Raw genomic sequence first — 25,941 nt, 5'->3', positions numbered from 1 at the left:
TGACAGTGGAGACTGGGGAGGAGGAAAGAGAAGAAAAAGAGCAGAACAGAATGTCAAGACCACAATAATTAATGCTTAGTGAGGCAGAAAAGGAGACATACTCAGAGGACAGAAATCCAGCACTTTAATTCATATGTTGTGGAGTTTCAAAGTCAAATCAATGGCTTGAACACAGCTTTATCTACACAGGTGACACAAGAAACTCACGCACTTTCTGTTATTTAAAAAACAACAACCAGCATTAAATTGTCCTGCCACAGCAACAGGAGTCTTGCCAGACTGCCATGGAAGCAGGGACAATACAGGAAGGAAAATCTTTTAAACCTGACTCATTTGAGATTTCAAAAGTACAACTGACATTGTTATGCCAGCAGCACAGGCCTGCACAGGTGAGAGTAAGAGACAATTCATTTCAGTACAGCATGATTATTTGGGTGTATTTGAAAGTAATTACAGATAACAGAAGTAGAAATAAGCTGGAAAACATCAAGAAGAAAGTTCCTCTTCACAGAAACTAATACATGGAAAATGCAGATCCTTCCAATGTTTTGTATAGCCTTTTAAAAGTTATTTATAATTTCCTAAGGCTGAAGAATTCACCTCTTGGAAGACAGATATTTTTCACAGCCCTTTAAATTAGAAAAAGTTCATTAATAGAATCAAAAGTTCATCATAAGTTAGAAAAATTTCCATCTTCTAACTGCATCTCTCTATCAGAGATTACATGAAAAGGCAAAAAATGTAAGTCCATAGGCCCAAATAATGTGATTTGTGATACAGAGATATGTGTGCCCTCTGAAACCCTCAGCAAAGGGATCAAGAGTCAATAATGGTTTCTTCAGCTTTTTACAGGGGAAGCAGTTTAGAAACAAAGTGTCAATCTCATAAAAATCATCACCTGGAAATTACTGATGAACTCGGGGACAAAATTATTAACAGGAGCAGTGTAGAATTAGTTGCACTTCTTTAGTTTTTTGAAAATGTTATCCAGTTGTAGTTTGGCACCCTTTTATATTTGTAGAACAGAAAACCTCCCTTGTTATTTTGTACATTCAGATAGTATTTGAGTCTCATGGACTTTCACCTTTTCTTTGCAATTAGGTTTTGTCAGTTATTTGTAATTTTGTCACCTCCAGAATGGATTACACCATCATTTAGGGCAAGCACAGAGGGACCTTTGGCACCACCAGTCTGTGGCTGCAGAGGAGTTTTGACCAACGTGCCCACACCACACTCAGACTCTGCCCATTGCTTTGGATACCTCCAGTTCTTGGTGAAATTCATACTTCTAGTGATACATTGGGAAGCCTTTGATAATTTGGAATTCCATTTAAATATAGTGTCTCCTTCAAATTTGAGTTGTTGCTGTCGGAACCTTGGTTTTTCCAAACCCAAGAGCTGAGTATTTTTGAGACCAAAAATCTGCAGTTGGCACATCCTGGGCACTGTAAGTCAAACCAGCTACAAATGTTACTGCATTTCCAAATTTGAATTGTCTGGTTCTTTGCCCCTTTGTTGCTGGATTGGCAGGGGTGGGGTATTCCTGGATTTTTGAAGGAGCTTTACAAAAGGCAGATCAACTTCCTAGCCTGGAAGTCAGAACATTCCTGGTTTTACAGGTTTTTATGCACAAACCTGCTGGCCTGTGGGGACTAAGGAGTGCTGCAAAACCTCTCCTTTGTGTCAGCACAAGGAGCAGTTTGAGCCCTCCAACATCAGGCAAATTGTTACACACCAGGATGATCCCCTCCAGACCAGGCAGGCTGGGGCTGAGCCCTGAGATGCTGCATAATAAACTAAATAGGAAAATGTGCATGTCTGAAAAGGGAATTATCTCTGTGGTATAATGACTGCTATGCCTCCCTGGTGTGGGACTTTGTTCAAGCACTTTTTTTTCCAAGCTGCTATTGCCAGCTCCAAATGTTCAAGAACTACAGTTTGACCCTCAAAATCACAAGCCTGTCTGTGAAATTATAAATGTGGAGCTCTTTTACTGTGCTTTCTGTTAGGGTGCACCTGGGTCACACTTGCAAGCTTTATACTCTAACCATTAGGACTAGAAACTTACTTTAAATTAAAGAAAGAGGAAAGCTGAGTTTCTAACCTCATTACACAACTGTAGTAGCTGGAGTGTAAGTGAAACATCAAACATCACAAGACTTGTGATAAAATCATGAGTGCTGACAACATCAATTTAGAGTAGGAGGTGGGATAGCAGGGGAAACTCAGGGCAAATGGATTTACTTTTTATCTTAATGTTTTTACAGCCTGTCTGCTTTTATCTTTAATCAGAAGTTTTCAGTGGCAGTTCTTTCTTCGTGTATCTGTGCATGACATTAAAAGGTCACTTCTGCATTAATACCTGATGCCATTTGCTAACTGCATCTCTCTATCAGAGATTACATGAAAAGGCAGGTGTACTGATGGTACACCTGGTGCTAATATCACAGCAAAGAGGAATTATGGAAGTCCAGGTCATCAGTGCATGGGTAAAACAGCATTGAGAGGGATTCTAGTCCCCTGTGGGGTGTGTGTGTGAAGAATACAGGATGTTTCTCATGGCTCTGATATTTACTGTGTGAGCAGAGAATATTGTATGGAGAATCTGCCAGCAAAGCTCCACAATCTTTGTGGAATGGGTTGTTTTAAGGCACTGCATGCTGGATTTTTTTTATGCCTGAAAATTACCTCAATGAAAAATAACATGGAAACTTACAAAGGTAGGTACAGTTAAACCTTTCATTAGAATAAATTGTCTGTAATTAAGCCAAGTAATTAACGGATCACTATGATTATAGATCAACAGACTGCCCAGATCAAGAATTCAGGTCAGTTTTTCATTATGCCAAAGTGGCAACAGTGACAGAGTGGTCAGCTGTCCCTCCACTATTAGAGGCAGTTTCCAAACCATGCTTTTATTGTTTGAAATGCTCCAGTCTGAGGGAATTGTGCACTCACCAGTCCTTCCAACCACATGCAAAGAGTTGTCAGTGGCAGGTTCCTTGGTCACCCAGCTGCTGGTCTGATCTGTCACTGATCTGAGAGTGCCAGGGCAGCAGAGTGGCCACTTAGAAGACAGCTCCAGCACAGGGAATACTCCTGCTCTACCATCATAATCCTGGGATTTAAAGTAGGGAGCTAAGCCTGGTCCAAATGGTCAGTTTGCTTCAGCTGCTTAGCACAGCACCAGGGGTACAAGCAGAGTGCACAAATGAATTTCATGGTGACAAGCCAGAGGTTTTTATATGACATAATGCTGATATTATATATCTTCCACTCATGAAAACAGCTCCAGATGCATCTGGGTGGGACTGAGGTCTTTAGTTCATGGGTGATTATGTTGCTAATTGGAAGGAGAGACGCAGCCCGTGTGAATCAAGAGGAGGTGTTGAGGGTCTGTAGTGTGGCTCTTTTCACAGCAGAAGGGATCCAGCCCAGCACTATTACAGCAGATATATAATGAAATCAGAATATCCCATTATTCCCCCCAAAAACATCACAAACTCAGAAAATTCAAGACAAGTATACACAATTTGAAAATCCTAATAACCATAAGTTTGCTTTGATGTGATACATAACCACAAGTAACTCACAAGCATTAGAGAATTTCATAGTTCACAAGCATGAGAGAATTTCATCGTTCATAGCCTGAATTTGGGAAAAACCCCACAATTTTAGAAGAGAAATTACTTTTAAAAACATGCTTCAGTACATTTTTGTTCCACATACTGCTATAGGAAGAGGGTTTGACCTGTTTGTTCTCATGCAGGTGATTTGGTGTTCGGTCTGATTTGACAGATTTCATCTTTCTACAAAACTCAAGTACAGAGGTCAAAGAAGGAAATGCTTTGTCATCCCTGCCTGCTTTCATGGGGGAGCATTGAGGTTAGCCTTCTGGATGTAAAATCTTACCACAGAGACAGAAAACAAGATTGGCTAACCACAATGACTTGACTCAAAGAATTAGCAGCTCTGACATAATGGAGACATTCCTGAAAAATCTCAAGTCAGAGTTCTGCTCACTTTTGTGAATAAATAGCAATCAAAAAATCTAGGGCAATAAAACTCCATAGGCATCTCAGAATTTTATTTCAGCCAACATCAATCTTCCTTCCCTTCAGACAAGCTAAATTATACTGGTAAATCAGCGACATTAAATCAGTCAAACCAGATGAATGCAAAAGCTGAGGGAACAGACCAAATTTGAACTGTGTATACTGAGAGAAAGAAAACTGCTCATAAAGTTAAATAAACATGAACCTTTAGAGGGGGTACGCAGGGAAAAGGAAAGACTTCAGTCCAAAACTTCAGAGAGGCCTCTGAATAAATGTACAGGGGAGTGGGAAATGGACTTGGATTTCTCTGTGCTTCAGAGGCTGCAGCTTATGGAGCCAGAGCTGTAAAGGAGCTAAATCAGACTTACCAAGAGGACAGAGCCATGGCTAGCAGGGCTAACCACCAGGAGCATTCCCAGTCTGATGGATTCTGTAGCTGACACTGCTGGAATGATGCTGTTGGAGGTGCAGGATCCGGTGTGTTCCAACCATCTGCACAAAGTAGGCCACAGCAGCCCCGGCTCTCGGGGGACTCCTGGATGTCACTGCAGTGGCTGAGGACGTGACATCCCTGCCTTTGCAGCTCAGGACCCTTCCTGCAGGGACATCCCTGCCTTTGCAGCTCAGGACCCTTCCTGCAGGGACATCCCTGCCTTTGCAGCTCAGGCCATCCCTACAGGGACATCCCTGCCTTTGCAGCTCAGGACCCTTCCTGCAGGGACATCCCTGCCTTTGCAGCTCAGGACCATCCCTGCAGGGACATCCCTGCCTTTGCAGCTCAGGATCATCCCTGCAGAGACATCCCTGCCTTTGCAGCTCAGGACCTTTCCTGCAGGGATGGAGATGCTGGCGTGCCGGCTGCCAAGTCACCGATGGGGCAGTGAAACCTCCCTGTTAGTTGAAGCTGATTTGTGAGGAAGATACAGGACCAGGAACTGCTGAGCTCCAGGGCAGTGTGTGTTTGGTTCTGCTGATCATACAAGAGGGAAAATTCAGTAATGGAACCTCCACTGGCTGAGGTAGCTGTGGAAATGCTGACCACACTGCAGGGTCGTGCCTCAAACCCTGTGAGACTCCAGAGGTACAGGCACTCTTTTCACTAAAGCCAAGGACTTGTCTTACATCACCCATATCTCTCCCACACAGCTCCCAAATGACACAGGACACGAGGTTTGAATGCTCCAATACAACATTCTTCAAGCTTGCCACATCTGTAGGATGTAGCTCACTGCTTTGTAGGTGCCCTGGAACAACCTCTACTCAGAGCAAATGTTGGGGAAACTCTAATGAAAGAACACCCATGCACATACAGACAGCAGGAACCAGTAAGAAAATCCTGATTTTCTCCTCCTGTACTGCAGATCAGCTGCAGGAGGCATTTTGCTGTTCCATCCAGTGAGGCAGCTGTGAACTGTCTGTGGCTGGGATCTGCCATCCCCATACAACCATTTTGAGTGAGGTTTTCTCAAGGAGTGCCCAGAGATGGAAAACTGAATTTGCCTTAATTCAGAGTTCACCACAGATCTCACTCTGCTCTACTCCTATTGAGCAAGGGACATCTGAACTTGTCTGCAGAAAACAGCTGAAAAAAAGGCAGAAAGGGGAAGAATGACTTGAGATTACTCATCACTTGAGATTCCTTTGATTTCCTCTCACAATATGAAACAGTAGAGGTGGAGCAGGTTTAGTAGATCAGTGAATGCATCTTACTTGAAGAACAGGATTAATATCTTCCCACAGCCATCCACAATGAAGAATTCTTCAGTTGCCAAAATAATTCTGTGCTGAACAGAGGAATCCACAGGTGGGAAGCAGTTCTCAGTGAATTTGCTTTCTGGGTACTTAATAACTGCACATATTCAACAGCATCACTCTCGAAACAAACAAGAGCATTTTTTCTGTGGTGCCCTCCTGCCTGTTGGCCAAAGGGATCAGAATCCCCAGTTCTGTTCCTAAAGGCTGGATCCACACTACCAACTGGTGGGTTGATCCTTGCCAAGACATTTTTAGAGGAATTATAAAAATCCCTCTTACAGAGGGGAATTATATGCAGTACTTAGGCAAAACAGGCATTCCATTTATAAATATAATTACTTCTGCTATTCTATCAAGAAAAAGAATGTAGTAGTGAGGGATACAACAGAGAAAATTATTTATGTGTTGACACTTGACAATATAAATAGAAAACAGATCTGGTTGGAACTAAGTGGGAAATGAAAAAAACATGAGAAAATATGTAACTGAGATTACCAGTTGTGGGGATAATTTATGACCACTCCTGATGCATTCTTTCCAATGGAAGTACAGTCCCTCATTTTGCTTTATGTTTGGACTGTAATTATGTGTGCACTTAATTAGCAACAAATGCACAAGCTTACTTTGTGTGTTTTTGGCAAATTATCTTCTTTTGACTGATGCCCTGAACACTACAAAGCAGACACTGGTCTGCTGTGTAAAAGAGGGAACAGAAGATGGCTTGGACATAGTCCCTGTGCTTTAGTGAGCTGTAGCACAGGTTGGGGCAGAAAGGAGTGAGAGTGCCATTCACACTCACAAGCAGTGACTGGGTGAAATATTATCTATCACCTCAGGAATGATTCTGACCCCATCTCTTGTATTCACTCAGGTTGCTTGCCTGGGTATGTCCATTACTGCACATCTTCTGCTTTAGATTTGGGAAGAGTATTTTTCTCCAGCATCTTCACTCTTAATATTAGTGATTTATCACATATGGTGCACTATATTTTTACAAAGCTGTAAGATACCATGGTGATTAACACCATATGAGAACCTAAATAGAAGGGAACAGGATAACAGAAACGTCCTCCCAGCAGACACAGGGCTTTGGCTTGTTTTTAGAGACAGTATCTCAGCTGCATGATTTTACTCTGTACATAAGAATTCTAGAATTTCCATAATAGAAAACTGTACTGTACTTGACAATGCTGTGGAGAGAACAAAAAAACTCATGTTTAATTTCCCTCTAGCCTTTAACTAGGATTTTCAGATCAATTTGGAGAGATTGATTAGTCTAACTCTTTTTATCATACGGATTTATTAATTTGATTTTAAAAGGCAGGAGAAAAAAATGTAAGAACCACAAGTATTACCCCTTGTGTTTATACATGTACACATATATATTCTGGTAGGAATTTCTGGTAGGAAAATATCCCAGCTTCACACAGCCTTGCAAACTTGTCCTATCAATACTACAGTCACCACACAAAATCTATGCACTGAATTGACATGGTAATGAGAAACTAATCACATTTTACTTACCCAGCCAACCACTGTGAAAGCCTGGAGACACTGAAGGCTGCTTCAAGTGAACACATCACTGCTGGGCACGGCACAGCCCTGCTTTCCAAACAGCTCTGTCCTCACCCACCTGGCTTAGGGCTGGGACAGCCTTCCCCCTGCACCACTGGATCCAAAGCAGGGATTTTACTGAAGTTTGGCAGCCAGCAAAAAAAGGGGGGATTGTCTCTAGGCACGGGGTAAACCAGAAAGACAGCATGGGGGATGCTGGAAAGAGTCAGGGTGAATCCCCTGTGGTACAAATGTGCTGGACATGAATTTTGGCTCCTGCTTTCCCTGCAGGGGAAGCCAAAGATGTGTCTGCAGGCTGGGCATCCCTGGGTACTGCTTGATCCTCCAGGGCCAGGGCTGGCTGATCCTCTAAGAGTGCCAGGAGGGCTGCAGGGAGCGTGGGGAGATGAGCACGAGCAGCTCCACATGCATCTTCCCCCCGAGCAGCACAGCACAGGTTAAATTAAAAAATGCACTGGGGAAAAGGTTGTTTCTGTAAAACTGGTCACTAGCAGCCAGGCCCCCAGGGATGCTCTCCTTGCCTAAGGATGAAATGGGATTATGATGGTAATGTTTGCTGCACTGTAATTAAGGTGGTGTCAGGACTTTCATTAAAAAGTGTGTTTTTGTTGAGGGACTACGGCTTGGAGAAAATTTTTGCTTGAGGCTGAAATATAACATGGTTCTCAGCCAGAAAACACATGCACAACCTTTATTATATATGTAATTTAGATCTTTAGTCTAGGCTGTGAAGGCTCTGCTATTGTTTCCATAGGGGTATGTAGCTAATTGGTTTAAAAAATTAGTTATTAAAGAAGTGAAAGACTGAATTCTGTTCTGGAACCTCTGTATGTGACGTGTCCCCATTAATTGTCTGCAATTAACTCCAAAAACCAAAGGCCAAATGCTGCCCTTTTTACTCAGACACAAAATGTTATTGAAGTAAACAGCTGGAAACAGGATTGGGCACCTGTGTCCAAGTTTTTACCTCACTACAACCCAAGGCCTCTCCCACATTATAACAACTCTACTGAACGTGGGGCAGAGATTATTTCCTTGCAAAACTGGCAATCTATGGGAAGCTTATTTCCAGAAACAGTATTTAAATTCCTATTATCATAGCACCCAGGATCTCCGATAAGGAACCACAACCCTGTGCACGAGGTTCTGTGCAAAAACACAGAATAAAAACCCAGTATATGATAATGCACACCAACAAATCCTTTCCCCCATTTCGTGGCCAGGTTTGTATTATTTCTGTTAAGTAATCTGAGTATAACACACCACTCCTGCAAACAGCAAACACTGCTCAGACATTTATTTAACTTTCTGCATGATAAAGTCCCAACTTCACAGCAATCTATTGTCTTTCCCCAGGGGTGCACACAAAGGGGCCAACTACTGCCCTGGGTTCTTGCTGCTGGCTCTGGGATTTTCCAGCTATCTGCACTTCTTGGCACACACTGCTTTCAGGTACTAATTTGATTTTCCTCAAACTATTTGGATTAGAACCCCCCCACAATTAATAGTATGTCACAAAATATAATTTCTCTGCTGCCCACCACCACATAGATAAAAGAATACTGAAGTTTATAAAATTACAGTTTCGTAAATGTGTAAACTAGACAGGAATTCACAGAGAACGGAACAGAAGTTCCTAAGTAACTTGGAGATATTTATGTGACTTTACAGGGATGCTAAAAAATACAACATAACATAGCACTATTCATTGTTCCTCCTAAGAAAAAATTATATAAATTGCAAGTTTAGGAAGAATTTAAATATTTCTGCAAATGTGTAAAGAACAAACTTTAATCAGGAGGTAGTTGTCTTCAGTGAACCTATTTATGCATCTAGTTACTTATCTGCCTAATTTAGCATCCCCAGGATCATGGCCTCAGTTTGGAATAACTTAATGAATTTCAGTAGAGTGCCTCAGCTACCACTTGTAAAAATAGGATGATTCAAATGCAAATCAGTGCAAACATGTGCAAAATTAACATTCCTAATAGACAAAGCTTCTCCATATAGGAAGGTATTATTAATGCTACTACCAGAGGTAGGCAAGCATAATTCCTCATGTGGACAAACTCAATCCGAGCACCTTTTTTTTGATTTCACATAAATAAATTAAAGGAATTAGACTTAATCTTTAAAAAAAAGAAAAAAAAAAGCCAGAAGATGTGAGGATGAGTGAGTCTGCATGAGGGTTACACTACAACCACTGGTTTTAAATTCACACTCTGGCGTGCACAAAAAGAACATTTTTTTTATGAAGATAAAAGCCTCCACGTGTAATAACTCGATATATAGACAAGCCCTAGGGGCTTGCATCTTGAGCACTTAACATTTTTGGCCTCATCTTAATGGATAAAAAAGGTGTGTTTCTCAGTCACATTAGCCCAGTCAAAGGAGCTTAATATGATGAAAAGGCCGTAGGGTTTGGTGAGGCTGAGGTGTAAAGGTGTGAGGCAGCAAATCCATCACAGCCTGGGCACTGCTGCCTCCAGCACACTCTGAACTGGCCAGGGGCAGCAGGCAGGGATGGGAAACTGGGATGGGGAACAGGGATGGGGAACTGGGAGGGGTGGGGAAATGGCAGGGATGGGGAAATGGGAGGGATGGGGAAATGGGAGGGATGGGGAAATGGGAGGGATGGGGAACAGGGATGGGGAAATGGCAAGAAGGGATGGGGAGCAGGGAGGGATGGGGAACTGGCAGAGATGGGGAGCTGGCAGGGATGGGGAGCAGGCAGGGATAGGGAAATGGGAGGGATGGGGAGCAGGGAGGGATGGGGAGCAGGCAGAGATGTGGGAATGGCAGGGATGGGGAGCAGCAAAGGATGGAGAGGAGGGAGGGATGGGGAACTGGCAGGGATGGGGAACAGGCAGAGATGGAGAGCAGGAAGGGATGGGGAGCAGGTAAGGATGGAGAACTGGCAGGGATGGGGAAGAGGCAGGAATGGGGAAATGGCAGGGATGGGCAGCAGGGATGGGGAAATGGCAGGAAGGAAGGTAAGGATGGAGAACTGGCAGGGATGGGGAACAGGCAGGGATGGGGAGCTTGGCCTGTGTCAGCCCCATGTTCCTACAAACTGGATCCATTCATGTGGGGTGCAGCTGCTGTCCAAATTGAAGTCTGGATATTTCATGGAGGGGAGCAGGTGAGAAAGCATCAACTAGAATGAAATGGTTTTTCCTCGTGGGCTGTGAATGCCTCTAAACAGAGCAGTTAGATGGATTCTAGGCAAACTGGACCTCCACACTATGTGCACTGCTCCAGAGCCCCTGGTAACTGGAATTCTCCAGCTGTCTGGGAATGCTGCTCAGGATGAGAAGTGAGGCTTTTGCCCCACCATGGCAGCAAAAAGCATCTCCCCAAACTGCTGGGAAAGTCCCCAGTGCTGAAGGAAGGGTGTGTGTGCCATACCCACTACCCAGGCTGTGCTGCTGCCTGAAGTAAGGCAGATCCACGAGATGACAAGTAAGCAAAACTGATGAAAAGAAGAAACAAACACTTCAAGTTTTAAACTAGGCTTCCACAACACATTGGTTAGCATACGACAATTAGCATATGCTAACATTTTTTGTAGCCCAGCCAAGTTTAGTACAAATTAACCAGAAGTCACGTATTTGCATGATGTAATCCTGATTTTGTCACTTGATTTAGGCTTTGTCTAGAACCCTTTTAAATTATCTTGGTCTTGGTTTTTATAACTGAAAAAAAATCCATTAATTTGGCTACTTCTGGACTACCTGGATGAATATAAATGCAGATGTAAAACAAGTATCATAGGCAGCTGATGTGGTTGCTGCACTCATCTGCCCCTCCACCTTCATCCTGAAGTTTGCTACAAGGAGAACCATATGGGATGTGAGCAGCACCAAACTGTCTGCAGTTTTCGGAGCAGCACACTGAAGTAAGCAGATGTTGAACACAGTCAATTACCAATTTAGCACAGGGTAAGACAAAGTGGTTCAATATCCTGAACATTTGAATGTTAGCATGTTGCTGGTGGAGCTTAAATGCAGCTTTTGTGATAACTTGGATGTTTCTGCAATGGGAACACAAGTGCAAAGAAAACAAAAATTAAACTTTTATTTGGTTCATGTAGTAATGGATGATCATAAAACTGGCAGAGTTCTGAATTAATGTCATAAAACAGAAAGTATCTGGATCCCATTCCTGATATAATCCAGAATAATTTTCTTATTATGTTCCATACACTGCTTTAGTTGTATAAAGACAAAATTATATTTATATTCCAGTTGTCATTTTCCTTTAATTGTAACAGAATAATTTTCCTTAACTAGCTTATTTACAACAACATCCTGTCTTCAACTTCTTCTGTTATGAAAGTATTTGTTATTAAGCACACTGGGACAATTTAGGATGTTTTGAAGTTAAAACCACTAGCATGCCTTTTTTAATCAGAACTGCAAGGATCTCACTTACATTTCAGAAACAATTCCGAAACTACAGAAATGTTTATTTTAAGGAAGGCTAGAATGTAAAATTCTAGTTGAAAGTTTCAACACTGCCTGCCCTTGAAAGTTTAAAAAAAAGCAGGTGTGTCAGCTCACCTGAGTTAGTTTACAAGGAACTAGAGGATCTCTTAACATTCAGCAAAGCAGAAAACCTGTTCATTCAATATTATATATTTGCTGCAAAAGCGTGTGTTTTCCAGACAGCGAAAATTTATAATAGGTGGTTAGTGTGGCCAAGGTATAAACGTAAAAATTTTCCTGACAGAACTGTTCAAATATCCTGAATCAACAAAGCACTCCCACACTGGATTTATGTGTGGTGACACGTCTGCCAGCTCGTCCCTCTGCCTTCTCCGAGTGACAGCAAATACAGTTTCCTACAATTCCATCTCCGCCTCGGGTTCCTGCTCACGAGTCTGTCTCAGTCCTGCACAGTTCTTCACACCTTTGATTGCCCCAGCAGCGGCTGCAGCTGCTCACAGCACAGACCTGCCCAGCTGTGTTTGGACACGTCAGGAGATAAGGCACAGCAGCAGAACTCATAGGCTACGTCCCTAATTCTCTCCTGTGCTAGACCACACTACACCAACACTGACTTAGTCCTGCCTCCACTCCTGTTTTATATTGTGGTAACTACATACACACATAATTAATGTATTAACAAAAATGAAAGGAGAAAAACAAAATTTGAGTTACACATCTTTGTATAAGACCCACACCTCAAAGCTCAGCCACTCGCAGGTGATCCAAAGGTACTAAAAAACGTTTCCATGGGGGCACAGGATGAACAATGCACAGACAAGGGAACTCGGTGATTTCACCAGACACGTTTGTGCCATGGGATGTGGCAGCTATTCCCCACACACCAAACAGTTGATGTGAGCCCACGGTGTGCTCACGTATCACAGCTCCAATCAATTGGCACACGCAGAGTGGCTCTGACACGTCCAAGGCTCACCCAAGCCGTGGCGCATGTGCACTGGGTCCGCTCACGCACAGCCAGCGTTTCAGGAGATGGCCATTTGTTTTTTAGTGGACCAGATGGCAACCTGGCAACTCCAGCAAATGCCACACCAGCCATCCCACTGTGCAGAGATGGTGGCCTTTTCCTTTCCTCTCCCTGCCCCTTTTTCTCTCTACTCCACCCAAGCCTGGGCCTGTATAGCATTAAATGTTTTCAGTTAAATTATGTTAACTTGTCCGAGTTAACAAAATTCAAAGACACTTTCTTCTGTCAGATAACATGTAAACACATTAAGATCCTGTATCTGAAACTCTATGAGCAGTATACCCAGGCTGTTATTTGCAGACTTCATAATACAAACATTTAACTCAGGATGTATCCTTTTATTTGGCATAAATGAGTACATTTTCAGTGATAGGGCCAAGAAAGCAATACCAACAATCCAGCTGTTCTCCTTGCATGGTTAAACAATAGGGATGGCTCCATATAATTTTATATGTATGTAAGTGGAGACAAATGTGTTACTTTCTAATGTATTTCCTACATTATATGAAAATGTCACAAATGTCTACTTAATTACTCACAAACCTAAAAAAGGAATCAACAAAGGTTTTGTTATGAAATGGTTCTGAAGAAACCAGGCCAGCAAAAGTCATATTTGCCACAGCATACCATTTAATTTTGTATTTTGACGCTGACAAGTGAAAAACTGGGGAAGGAAAAGCGGTGAAAAGGTCTGGATTGCTTTATTTTTACTTAAAAAAACACCAGCGACTAACAGCCCCTCCTTCCCTCTTTGTACCTGTGTGATACCCCAGGCCATTTTATCAAGTGAGATTCAAACAGAACCCTAAAAACCACTGGAAACACGCTCCGTGCGGGGCTCCCGGGATGTGTTTACTCGCACCCTTGGGGCTATCGCTCCGCACCACGTCTGCAGGTCCGGCGAAGTTCCCGAACCCGCCCGCCCAGCACCGTGCGCGCCGGTCGGTGATTCAGCATCCGCGCCCCGAGCCCGCTCCGGCCCGGGAGGGAAGGAGGGAGGGAGGGAAGGAGGGAGAGCCGGCCGGGCCGGGGCCCCGCCGGGCCGGCTCAGGGCTGCCCTCGGGGCGGTGCCCGGCCGGGGGCCCCGGGCCGGCGGCCGCGCTCCGCCGGAGCCGCTCCCGGAGGAAAGTCCGGGGGCGCGGCCGCTTCCTCGCCCCGCGGCCGGACTTCTCTCCGGCTGCGAGGCCGCGGCGCTCCCCCGCCTCCCCTCGGAGCCCAAGTCCCCGCTGGCCTCCGGGACACGTTAAATCCCGTGTAATGAGGCTTAACCCCGCCCCGCAGCCGGGCGGGCAGGCAGCCAGCCAGCCGGGCCCCAGCCCGGGGAGCCCCCCCCGCCCCCAGCGCCCGCAGCTGTTCCAGCCGGAGCTGCTGGAAAGCGGCCACGCTCCCCAGACTTTGTCTCCCTCGCACACAGCGCTGAACTCTGCTCCCTCCCTCCTTCCCATCCCCCGGGGCGCCCGCGGCTCCCCCCGCCTGCACCGCCCCGAGCCGCAGACGCGCGGCGGGGGAAGGGGGAGCGCTCCCCCGCCGGGCTCCGGCCGCCTGCCCGGGGGCTCCGCGGGGCTCGGGGCGAGCAGCGAGCGCTGCCCCCGGAGCCGCGTCCTGCGGAGGGCAGCCCGTGTGCGGCCGCTCGCATGCAGAAGGGACTTTTCCTTTTCCACGGGGAAATAAATAAAAAGAAATAACGAGGGTGGGGGAGCGCTGGGGCAGCGGTGCGGGGTGGGGTGCGCGGAGCTCCCCGTGGCGCCGCGTCCCGTCCGGGCCCCGCTCCGCGGTTTCCCCGCAGCCCGGCGCGGCCCCAGCCCAGCCCGTGAGGTCGGCGAGGCGGCGGATGGGTGTCTGCGCCGGGGGACGGGCGGTGGGCGGGCGGGGCAGGCGCAGTGTGGGGCCGCGGCAGGGGAGGAGGAGGAGGGCGGGCGGTCGCTGTGTCTATGTGTCGCACTGGCGGGGGGGAAGGGAGTCGGGGAGGCGGGGGTTACACACCAGGGCAGCGCCGGGATCCCTTCTCCACCCCGCGGGGAGGGGGCAGGGCGCCGCCTACCTCCTCCTCCTTCCTCCTCCCCCTTTTTCACCCTTCCTCCTCCTTCTTTTCCCAAAGTTAAACTTCCTGCTCCCGGCCCGGCTGGGAAGGGGACGCGGAGCCCGGCCGGACTCAGCCCCTCGACACACACAACAGCTGGAGCTGTCAAAACTTCCTCCGCTCGGCCTCGGCCCCCGCCGCCTCCGCCGCCGCCGCCCGCTCCTCCTCCGCCCCCGGGGGCTCTGCGCGGGGGGAGGGCGCAGGGCCAGGGTACAATGAAGCGGCGGCCGCCGCAGCCGGGCAGCGCAGCAGCCGGAGCCGCCGCCAGCGCCCGGGGCCTCTGAGCGGGGGCGCCCAGCGGCGGGACCAGCCGCGTCTCCGCCGCTCGCTCTCTTCACCTCCCCCAGCCCCGACAGACCCCGCCGAGCCCGGGGAGGGTGTTATTGTGTGTGAGACCCTTCCTTCCGTCCTCTGCGCTTTCTCTTCGCCCCCCCTTTCCCTCCTCCTCCTGCTCTCCCCATGCTGCTCCCCCTGCTACCTGTGCTGGTCGGCGGCGGCTGAGGCCAGCGATGCGAGGCGGAGGTGGAGGAGGCGGAGGTGAGGAGGAGAGGAGCCGCGGGAGCAGGAGGAGCATCGGGATCCCCATCACCATCCTCATCTTCATCCTCATCATCATCATCCATGTGTCTCTCTCGTCCTGCTGACTAGGATGTCAACGGAGGACAAGAGTCTGGTGGTGGCGGTGGTGGAGCCGCCTCAGCAGCAGCAGCAGCCCCCCGAGCCTGGAGCTCCCCCCCCAGCAGCAGCAGCAGCAGCCACAGACAAAAGACCTAGGGGCCGGCCTCGCAAAGATGGCGCTTCCCCTTTCCAGAGAGCCAGAAAGAAGTAAGTTCAGCGTTTGTGTGTGCGAGGCACAGAGGGGCCGGGGCAGGCGGCCAGGCGCAGGCAGAGCTGTCAGTGGAGACTCGCTACTCGCCCCCTCCCTCTGCCTAATGCCATTTTGAGAAGGGCCCTTCTTTCTTCTCCTCCTCTCCCCTTTGCACTTTCCCCTCCTCCTCCTCCTCCTTTTTCACCTTTGTCTTCCTCCGCCCGCTCTCCCTTTTCCACTTTTCTTTCACCATCCCTATTCCTTTCTTCTCCTCCTTCTTCGGAGTTTCTCTTTAGCTCTTCCCCCTCCACCCTCTTCCTCCTTTTTCCCTTGCCTTTGCACCTTCCCCCTTCTTTTTGGGTCCGTTCCCTTCCAGGACGCTCGGCTGCCTTCAGCGTCGCCTGGGTAGTCCCTGTGCGCTGACGGTAGTTCCTCGTCGCTTTCCCTTGTTATGCCCCCCCCCCCCCCTTCCCTTCCTCTTTTTTTGGGAAGGAAAACACGGTTCTCGGCGGGTGGCGGGGTGGACACCGCCGCGTCCCCCGCGCACACGCGGAGTTGAGGCAGGAGTTTCTCCGGCGGCGCGGGGGGAGCTGTCAGCGGCCGCCGCTCGGAGGGACGCGCCGGCGGGACGGGGCCGGAGCACAACAAACACCCGGCGGGAGGGGGCGGAGGACGGCGGGGGGAGCCGGTTCCCAGCCGCTGGAGGATGGCGGGGGGAGCCGGTTCCCAGCCGCTGGCAGCTCTCCCTCCGCCGCGGCCTCTCCCCGCCCGCCCCAGCGCCTCCCCCGCTCCCCGGGGGCCGCCCCGCTCCCGCAGCCTCGGGCCGGGCCGGGCCGGGCCGGGCAGCGCTGCCCGCGGAGGTGCCCGCGGTGCTCGGGAGAGGCCCCGGCGGCCGCTGCCCGGGAAGCGCCGCTGCCGCGCTGGCTCCGCTCCCCGCGGGTTATTTTTGAGTGGGATGGAGCTTGCCATGGCATAGCTGATGGCAGCGGTAATAGGGCAAAGCTGGGCGGCACGTTCGGCCGAGGAGCGGCAGGAGGTGACCAAAGCGGCTCCTGCGCTGTGCGGTCCGTCCGAGCCTCGGGGTTCAGAGGTTGTTCCCTTTGTTTTGGGGGACGCGCTCGCTTTGACAGTGCCGTGTTTGTCCTGGCGCTTCCTTAAACATCCTGGCCCACCCCAAACATCACTGTTCATTTCCGTGCCAGAATCATTTCGGTTGGAAAAGACCTTTAAGGTCAAGCCCGACCATAAGGTCACAGTGGAAGTCCACAACATGACGAGGGATTCTGCTGGGCTGGACCTAAACACATGCAAGGACCATGCATCTTTTATATGAGTTCGTTTTTACAAATACATAAGTATCCCAGGACAGAACTATCATTAGTTTGGGATACATGATTTTTTGTTCTTGTTGTTTCTTTTGATGAAAGTTTACCTGCAAAGATTTTCATGTCACCTCTGGTTTTGGGGAAGGGTGTGTTGTTTCCAGCTTCCTCTTTTCATTATCTTATGTATTTTCCTGATAGAATTTTTAATACAGCAGTCATTGAAAGTAGTTGGCATACGTACACGTGGTGAAGTTCTTGCATTCTTTATGCTTAGTTTTACGTACTTTGGTTTTATTTTTACTTACAGAATCCAAGCCTTACATTGGAAACCTTTGAATGTTTTATTTTGAAGGAAATTTTTCTGAAGAAAATTGCAAATGCAACTGAAATGTACCAGTCTGCCCAAAAAACCTAAATAGTCTTATGTGTGAAAATTAACATATTTTGTTAGGCCAGTTTGAGGTTGTGTATGCACTCTTGAGGAAAAAAAAGTGTGTGTTAAAGAGGTAATTCCGTGCCTTCACATAGGTTTTTGGTGTCATGGGAATGTTGTTGCCTAGGTTTTGGGAGAAATAAAATATTCCTGTAAAATAGGAACTTATGCTGAGATGATTATAAGGATTTGTGTAAAAGTGGGAAATTAAATTAGCTGAGACAAAAATTAAAATGAATCAATACTCTTTTTGTTCACACTGATTGTTCCTGGCTGACATGGTGCTCTCTGTTCTGCTGCATCTTTCTGCAAATCCTGTACTTTTGGTAAAGGCATTATGCTTTTGAAGTCCTAAATGCTTTTGAAACTAGAGTTTTATGAAAAATTGTTATTTCTAGCGTGCACAGCTTAGGTGTTGACTGGTGGTTTGTAATTGCATCCATTTTGGGAAGAAAATGGTTTTATTTTGTAACTTTTCCTATTTACAAAATACAGATTACAACTAGCCTAGCAAATACAGAAATGAGACAACTAAAACTATTTTCTGTTTTGTCCTTCAGAGTGCTTGGTCCTGTCTTCCTTTTCACTTCTGTGCTTTACAGTTGGATTAATGTGCCTCATGTAAACCAGATAAAAGAGCATATGTCAGACCATTTTCTGTACTGTAATCACATGTCTAAATCACTATTAGCCAGTCAAATTGTTCAACTGCTTTATCCCATTATAGGAAATGTTCCACTGAATGTTCAGTCTAAGTGCAGTCTAAGTAATGATAAAACGAAGAGAGAGCCCTGCATTAAACTGGCAAAGCCAGAATAGAATAATTCCTCAGCTCTGGATGCCTCCATTAAACAGCAGTGCCATATTGGAGAGTGCTTTAGGTTGGTACTTTACCTTCTTTGAAGGCCATGTTTTTAAATAAATTTGATGAGTTTAAGCAGACAGATGGAAAACTGCCTTGAGTCTGCTTGTGTGAGATGCCAGGGATTCTCAACTCTTCCCAGAAGTAGGCTTATGTTAAGGGAGCAGAGGGTCCTTCAGTAGGACAGTGCTTGCCCCCATCTCATTCTGCATTTTGCCTGGTTATCAGTAAAAACTCCAGTGGTGCTATGGACACAGATAAGTACAGGGAACAGTGGAGGCTTCCTGTAGGTGAGGAACTGGGAATCAGTGTCATCACTACCTGGAGAGAGGTACAGATGGTAGAATGTGGTGCTAGAACAGCCTTTTATCATTGTTTGAAGGATCTAGCTTCATGTAGCGCTGTCAGGAGAGTTAATCTTAGGTGAACAGTTCATTTTTATTATTTATATTGTAATTGTGCCTAGAGGCCAGGGCACCATTACACTACACGCAGTACAAATGCATAAGCAAAGGTTGTTCCTGTACAAACAATTTCTTAATTTAAATGTAAAGATAAGACAGCATGTCAGTGTAAGAAATGTATTGGGAAAGCACAAGGGAGCTGTGAGAATGCTGTGAGCAAAAGAACATGCAGAAGTTCAAGTACCCTGGCTACCTCAGCACTGGGGAGTGATTCACTGGCATTCGACTTGGGGGATATATTTAAAGCAGGGTAGCACTGTCACCCTGAGGATTTTCACAGAAAGATGCTTTCCTGCCTGAACTGCCAGGCCAACACTCCTGTTTTCTTCCTTAAGCTTTGACAAGGGGATATCTGTACAGAACAGCAACTCAAATTTAAGAGGTGGAGCGAGGACAGGCCGTGCAGAGCCTTGAAATTTAGAGCAAGGAGGTTGTTCATGCTATGGTGCATCAGGAAGAATACAGAGAACTGTAATCAAAGCAGTGAATGAAGAAAATATTTTTTGTAGTATTGCTTTTCTGCCTTAAAAGGTAGAAAGACTGAATTTATAAAAGTTGAAAAAAGGTAGTAAAGTTGCATTACTAAAGTTGGGACATGATGGAGAAGAAAGAAGCTTTCAGATGCACAGTTAAAAGAGCTCTTGCTAGGATTGTAGAGGAAAAATGGAAATTAGGTGCCACCTCTCTATATGGCCTGAAATCTTGGGAACTTAACTCTTGCTTGGATTATACTTTAAGTTCCAGAGTAGGGAACTGAAGGATAGTAATGTGGTGTAAAAGAAGTTGTAGAGGATGGGTTCTGTTTTAACTGTGTACAAACAGCTTGTTGTTCATGAAAATATATCAGAATAGTATTGTACAGGTGCAGTGAACATTTTTGTCACCAATTTAGGTAGCAGAGCTTTCTTAATCTCTGTAGGTTATAAGCAGGACAAACAGATACAGCTTCTTAGCAAAATTTAGTAGCAGAAGTCTCATTGATTGTGACCCTTTATAGATCAGTGTCTAAGCTCACTTTAAACATTATTTTCAGCATCCATCAGATCTTTATGTTACAAGTTGTTTTTGCAAATGTGTTCAGTTTAAAGCAGTATATAATAAGGCTTTCAAAATTGTAGAGAACATTTTGTGTGTCTTTTTAAATTACCCATTTAAATTACCCATGTTTTCGTTTCTGTAGTAGTTTTTCATTACTTTGGCCAATGTAAACTGCAGTAGGTTTTCAAAGGCCATTGATTTCACATGTGCAGATAGTTTTGAGGACCTTTAAGCATAAGTGTTTTTGCCGGGAAGTGATTATTTGAGAATTTTTATCATCGCTTTAGTTGCATTTGCGTTAGGATAGGCCAATATTTAAAGATACCTACTCTCATTTCAAAAGAGCCTTAAAATGTTGGATGGAGCTTTATAGCTCAGTTGTGTTTCTTTAGTTCATCACACACCTTCTGTGTGATACTTGTGTCTTTACTTGCCTGCCCTTTTCTCAATTCAAAATTTAACATTTACAAATGTAAGATGTATGTTGTGTTGTAGAATAAAAATGTTCCTAAACAAGATCACAGTCAGGGGAGGTCATCCCTACCCGGCAAGACAGAAGTTTTTTTGATGGACAAGCTTTGTACAAGGATTGCACAGCGAAGGGTTAATGCATTAAAGCAAACACTGGCCTGTACAAGCCACGTGTATCAAACTGCTTGGCCAAAAGCCAGAAGGCACATAGTGGAACACAGAGTGAGGAGGAGATGAGGTGTGAGGATTGAAGTTGGCTCTTTGCAGAACAGGGCTGAGCTTTGTGCCATTTTCTTCAGCAGCCCATGTTCTGTGACTTCCTCCACCGTGTTTGAATTGCCAAGCAATTCCCCAACTGCTTTGTGCATTTTTTGCACAGGAGCCTGGCTCACAGTGCTCAAGAGGTGAATGATATCTGTATTAATCTTCAGCTTTTCAGTTCTTGATAAGTGCTTGTGTGATGGATAGGCTTTATAGAATTGTTTTGCCGCAAAATTGTTAAAATACAGATTTATGTAGAGGCTTTACTTGTGTCTTAAGGACGAGTGAAGTGAAGCTGAATGCTGGAAATAGATACACAGTTTCCCCAATTTGAAACAGACTTGCTGTGAAAGGACGCTTTGAGACTTTTTTTTTTTAAACATTTCAGTTGTTAGTTTCTCTGTGTTTGCATTTAATGATCCATTGAACTTCTGTAGCGCTTGTTATGAAAGGACTTCCAAGAGCTGTCAGCCAGATCAAGTGTGATGGCTGTTTGAAATCTCAACATACTGGTCACAGGGAATGTCTTGCCCAGTTTCTTGGTTGCTACTCTGAGCCATCTACACACCAGACATCTCTTCATCCTGTGTGCAGTGACACTGGAGACTTTTCCCAGCTTAAAAGAATAAAAACACTTCAATTTTCTTGGCTTTGCATGTGGATTTTTTTTTCTTGTTAGCATGTTAACTCCTACTAACTTCTTGTCATTGTTCTTTCGTAAGATTAGTAATTGGAAATGGACATTTCTATTCTTTGTCATCATCTCAGCTCAGAGATTGTTTTCAAAGGCAGTTGGTTTGCTGAAAATAGGTGAACTCTGCCTTTCTCAGGCTGGAGTTGTTTTTAACTCCTTGCACCACAGCAATACTGGAGGGATAGCAGGGTTATGTATTATCAGGGAAAACAGAATTTCCTTATCCACCACTAATGATCACTCCCTTACACAGAGTTGTTATACATTAATGCTGTGAAATTAACTTTTCAAGAAATGCTGTCACAGGTACACAAAAATGTTATTAATAGCTAAATAATTAGGTGACTGACAATTCCAGGAAATATTGAAAGCTTTTCTCTTATGTTTAATATATTTGATCACTGGTTCATAAAATCTGTATGGTTCATATAGTTTGGATAAATACAGAGGAACAAGATTTTACTACTTTTTTGCTTGTAACTTGTAGTTTTCATAACCTATACTGAATTCTGCATTTTTTGTTTGTTTTTTTCTTTTTCTTTTTTTATTTTCCCCACTGGAAGGATGGCACTAGAGAGTGCTGTTCATGCCATTCCTCTATTAGTCAAAATAACTTTGGCACTTGTTTCAAAAACTACGCTGAGTAAGTTCTTCTAACAGCACTGGTGCTTTTGAAAGCAAGTAAGATAAAGTAGGAAAACCCTTAAAACCTAGAATATTTATTACTTATAGAAACACAGGTTGTGAGTGTGCATCAGGTGGTTATTTTCCCCAAACACCATAAATCTCAAGCTGGTTCTGGCAGCGAAAAGGAGCAGCAGCGCTGCCCTCCCTCTGCTGCCAGCTGTTTGTTCTCTCCCCTGTGCTGACCCAGGCACTTGTGGTGAGCTGGGCTGGGAAACTGAGCTGGGGTAGGACTAACCTGGCAAAGAAACGTGTTTGTGATAGCACGAGGGAGGAGGAGGAGGCCAGAGCAAGGGCCAGGCTGCTGCAGGGAGGCAGAGCTGCGGCTCTTGGCAGCACCGCCAGCCTGCAGCGCTCTCTGCCAAACTGCAGCCTTGGCTCTCTGAAATTTGGGGGATTTTGGTTTTCAGGATGACTCCTTCGAGCTTTCCAATACAGGAGATGGAGATTTTAACAGGTTGTTCAAAAAGAAGTGGTGATATTGAGAGGGTTCTTTGCAGCATATACATAAGAGGAGTTCTCCTCTTCCTTGCCTCAGACATTGGCATTGATTAAATGAGGAATTTCAGTTCCCACTTTGATCCTGGGAATCATTCTTAAGCTGAGTATTTAAAGCGCCCTCAAATAACAATGTAAGTGAAATATTTTATGTTAACAATAATTTCCGGTATACTGGAAGCTCCTTCCTACAAGTATATCAATATATAGGCATTATAATAAAATCAAATGAGATCTTGCTTCTTTCAGAATAGTTATGCCTTTCACATTTTTTTGGGAAGTATTTTTACCAAATCACACGTGCACCCAATCCTACTGCCAGCTATTCCAATATAAATTTATAATTACTAATTTTCAGTGCTGTATTTATCAACATTCTAATTACTTTCCTTGAAGAAACTGCTGGAAGCACTGTCAAACTAGGATGTTTCTACCCAGACTTTTGGCATTGGGTCGGGGGAGGAAAAAGAGGACTTTTTTTCTTCTACTGCATTATTACTGAAAATAAAATCTTGCCAAAACTAGTCTTAATGAAGCTCTCAGGAAAAAAAATATCAGCTTTGGAAAAAATTACCAGTTTTTTACTTTGCTTATGATATATTTATATTCCTTGGAGCATATCCCTTGTATATCACAGTAAGATAAAAGGGATTTTTGGTTGTGAATATGTGGTCCAAATGTGCAGTCTCTGCCACTAAACATTTGCTGACATCTGAGATGGCTCTTTGTGATGTGAGTCTGGAAGCTGTAGCTAATCCAGAATGACCTCTGGAACATCCCAGTGTTCATGGAACCTGGATGTTCCAATAATGGTGTCTTGCCCTGCTGTCTGTCTGGCAGTGAAGACTGTCTGCAGTGTTCTTAGGGCTCAAGAGAACAGGACAGGATGGCTCCATATTGTTACTAATAAAGAGAGGAGTAATTCTGTCTTAGAATTTGGGAGGTTTATTAGTAAGCCATTTCATAAACCCAGAATGTGAATTATTCAGGGTTCTTTTTCCTGAAGTGTGAAGTTCAAAAGCACAATGAAATTATTTTAAATAAAAGGAATATTTCATTTTCCTGTATCAGCAGAGATAAATGGAACTGTGTGGGCAAAAAAGACTTCAGGGTGATATTGCTCATCCTTCTGTGTGTTTAGTATGTGTTCCATTTCTGACAAATGGTTCTCTGACTTGTTTTTGAAGTATTTAGTGAATGCAGTTCCCCTGTATCTCTAGGCAATTGGTTTCAGTAACTAATTTTGTGTAGTATAAAATAAATATTCTTTACTGCTGATTAAGCCAGTTTTGTCTTGTATTACTCACAGCTAAGACTCCACAGCTGAAATGGAGAACAATTTTTATACAAAACTTTTTCAGGTGATTGTCTCATTTGTTCTGCACTGAACAAGCTTAACCTCTTTAGCAACATAATATTGATTTAACTGATCTATCCTTCAAAAGATTTCTAGTCTTTATTAAATTTCTGTTGGTTGATATGAGCCACTTTTCAGTTTATCAGAATCATTTTTGTTAAGATCTTGTCATCAAAAATATTTGTAGCCCCTGCCTCTGCCATATCTTGTATGTAACTCTCCTGTGTGTGTCAATGTCCTCATGCAGGTCTGGAGGAAGGGACTTTCTTGCAATGTTCATCCACATGGATTGAAAGAATTTGCAAATAAAACCCCTCTGGGTGCCATAGCTCATTGCTGCCAGCCTCTCTTAGGGCATTTTTAGCCGGACTGTATTAGCAAAGATGATTGCTCACGGTTTAGAGATTAATTCTCTCTGTTTCTTAAGCATGGTGTGAAATTCTTCCAGTCCTGCTGACTTGAATTTCTCTGATTATTTAGTCTAGCAACAAAATCAGTTTCTAGTATTAGCTACAATAAATCTGTTTTTCGAAGGCTAAAATACAGAAAATGGCATTTGAGACTGTTTTGTTCTCCGTTTGTTCTTTCTAAACACTATTTGTACAGACTTTTGTGTTTTACTTCTTGCTTCTAAAATAATTCTGAAACTTTGTTTGCCTTTTATACTGCACAGTGGTAATACTGCATGCTGTGCTTTTATCTCTTCTGATTTTTATCCCAGACAGTTTATGCTGTTCCTTTATATTCATTAAAATGCCCTTGTTTCCATTCCTAATATGATTCTTTCTAGTTTCAGACCCTTATTACAGGCTGCTTTTATGTAGCCTGTATTGTTCATATACATTTCCTATCTCTCCCCTGCTTTTGGAATACTTAGCCATTGTGCACATTCCAGTGCAGTAACTGCCATTCCTCCTTTAAATTGTAGTCTCAGGAGATTCTAGCAACAAGTTCAAAGAGTTTGTTGAAATTTGCTTTTCTTCTTTCAGTTAATTGAAGATAAAAACTTGCTCTCCCTCTCTACTGCTCTCGCTTTCCCCCTTCCTTGGCACAGCGAGTGCTTCTCGTTACCACTTCCAGCCAAATCACTGTACACATTGAGATGTTTAAAATGGAGCCTGCCCTAATAGAGTGAAGTGTGAAGTAACTGCTCTTCTGGCACCCTCAACTTTGTGAAACAGTTGTCCTCAGCGTTTTCACAAACATGTTGGGCTGTTTGTTCTGATATTTTGGTTTTCTATTAGACGTATGGATGATGAAGGCCTCATCTTACCCTCTGAGATACGTGCTCTGAAAACTTCTGCTAGCTGATTCCAAAGACTGAGCAGCTTCCTCAGATTTTTCTCTCCCAGCCTTCCCAGTTCCTTTTTCCCTAGTTCCCATTCTTTGTTGCTTATGTGTTGGTTTCACCTCCAGCTTTTCTACTTGTGATAAAAGCAAGTGACTATTTTCTTTTCTTACCGTGGCCCACTGAACTGGATGAGACTAGAGCTTAGAAATGGGCCAGATGCTTTTCTTTGTGAAGAAAAGCTTGGAAAAATGAATTTGGAAATAAAAAGAACTGATCATTTCAATTTCCTTAAGTTTTTCCCATTTTTAAGAGGGGCTAATTTGTGGCTGTGCTAGTGTTTTGTATGGATGAGGGGCATGGCTGTAACCAGCCATAGTGTTCTGGCACGTGAAGCACTCAGCTTCTTGTGAGAAACCCAGCAGGGAATGTTTGGAGTTGCTGGACACTGTTGTCCCCAGCGTTGTCTCTGCTGTCACACGGTTCCAGTGGTTGCTCATCCAGCTCTGACCACTCTGCCAAAACAGTTCTCAAGGTTTCGTGTGGTCCCCACGCTGTTCCCAGCAGAGTTTGTGTGGGGCTGCTTTGTGTGGGAGTTTGGGAATTAGATAGTGTGGATGGAAGCTGTCCGGTGCTTGTCAGCCTCAAGGCCACCACCACCAACTACCTTTTACATATTGGTATAACCGTAACAGGGTTTGTTTTGTTGGTGGTGTTCTTTCAAGGGGGAATTAAATCAAACTGATAGAATTCTCATCAGTTTCACTTTCAGCCTCCTGGGCAAACAGTGTGCCACAGTTAATGTTCTCTAACCCATA

General features: G+C 44.9%; 2 protein-coding genes across 9 annotated transcripts in view; one reads left to right on the top strand and one right to left on the bottom strand.

Annotated features, from left to right (window-relative positions):
- Positions 1-13,177: 13,177 nt before the first annotated feature.
- LOC115494116 (uncharacterized) lies at positions 13,178-17,020 on the bottom strand. Its single transcript, XM_041714272.2, has 3 exons — positions 16,091-17,020; positions 15,419-15,584; positions 13,178-14,801 (listed from the first exon to the last, which is right to left on the bottom strand). The coding sequence occupies exons 1-3, from the start codon at positions 17,018-17,020 to the stop codon at positions 14,125-14,127; spliced, it is 1,773 nt and encodes a 590-aa protein (XP_041570206.2). The 3' UTR covers positions 13,178-14,124.
- Positions 14,859-25,941, top strand: part of KMT2C (lysine methyltransferase 2C) — a 191,358-nt gene continuing 180,275 nt past the window's right edge. For 7 of the 8 annotated variants that reach the window (XM_030264244.4, XM_030264247.4, XM_030264243.4 and 4 more), the window contains exon 1: positions 15,582-15,765. In XM_030264244.4, the coding sequence (XP_030120104.4) occupies positions 15,590-15,765 (176 nt within the window). In that variant the 5' untranslated portion in view covers positions 15,582-15,589. Of the gene's footprint in view, positions 15,478-15,581; positions 15,766-25,941 lie in introns of those variants that run through there. The other variant, XM_030264238.4, reaches the window with a different exon arrangement.

Source organism: Taeniopygia guttata, chromosome 2 (genome assembly GCF_048771995.1).
Source record: "Taeniopygia guttata chromosome 2, bTaeGut7.mat, whole genome shotgun sequence".
Lineage (NCBI taxonomy): Eukaryota > Metazoa > Chordata > Aves > Passeriformes > Estrildidae > Taeniopygia > Taeniopygia guttata.
Note: the sequence above shows the minus strand (reverse complement) of the source record. Positions and strands in the feature narration are given on the sequence as shown.

Coding starts and splice junctions, on each gene's coding strand:
- LOC115494116 (XM_041714272.2), bottom strand. CDS start 17,020: ATGTTGTGGACTTCCACTGTGACCTTATGGTCGGGCTTGACCTTAAAG. Junction 15,585..16,090: donor ACCCAAAAAGAAGGGGGAAG/GTGCAAAGGCAA, acceptor TTGACATCCTAG/TCAGCAGGACGAGAGAGACA. Junction 14,802..15,418: donor GCCGCCGCCGACCAGCACAG/GTAGCAGGGGGA, acceptor CCCCCCCGCCAG/TGCGACACATAGACACAGCG.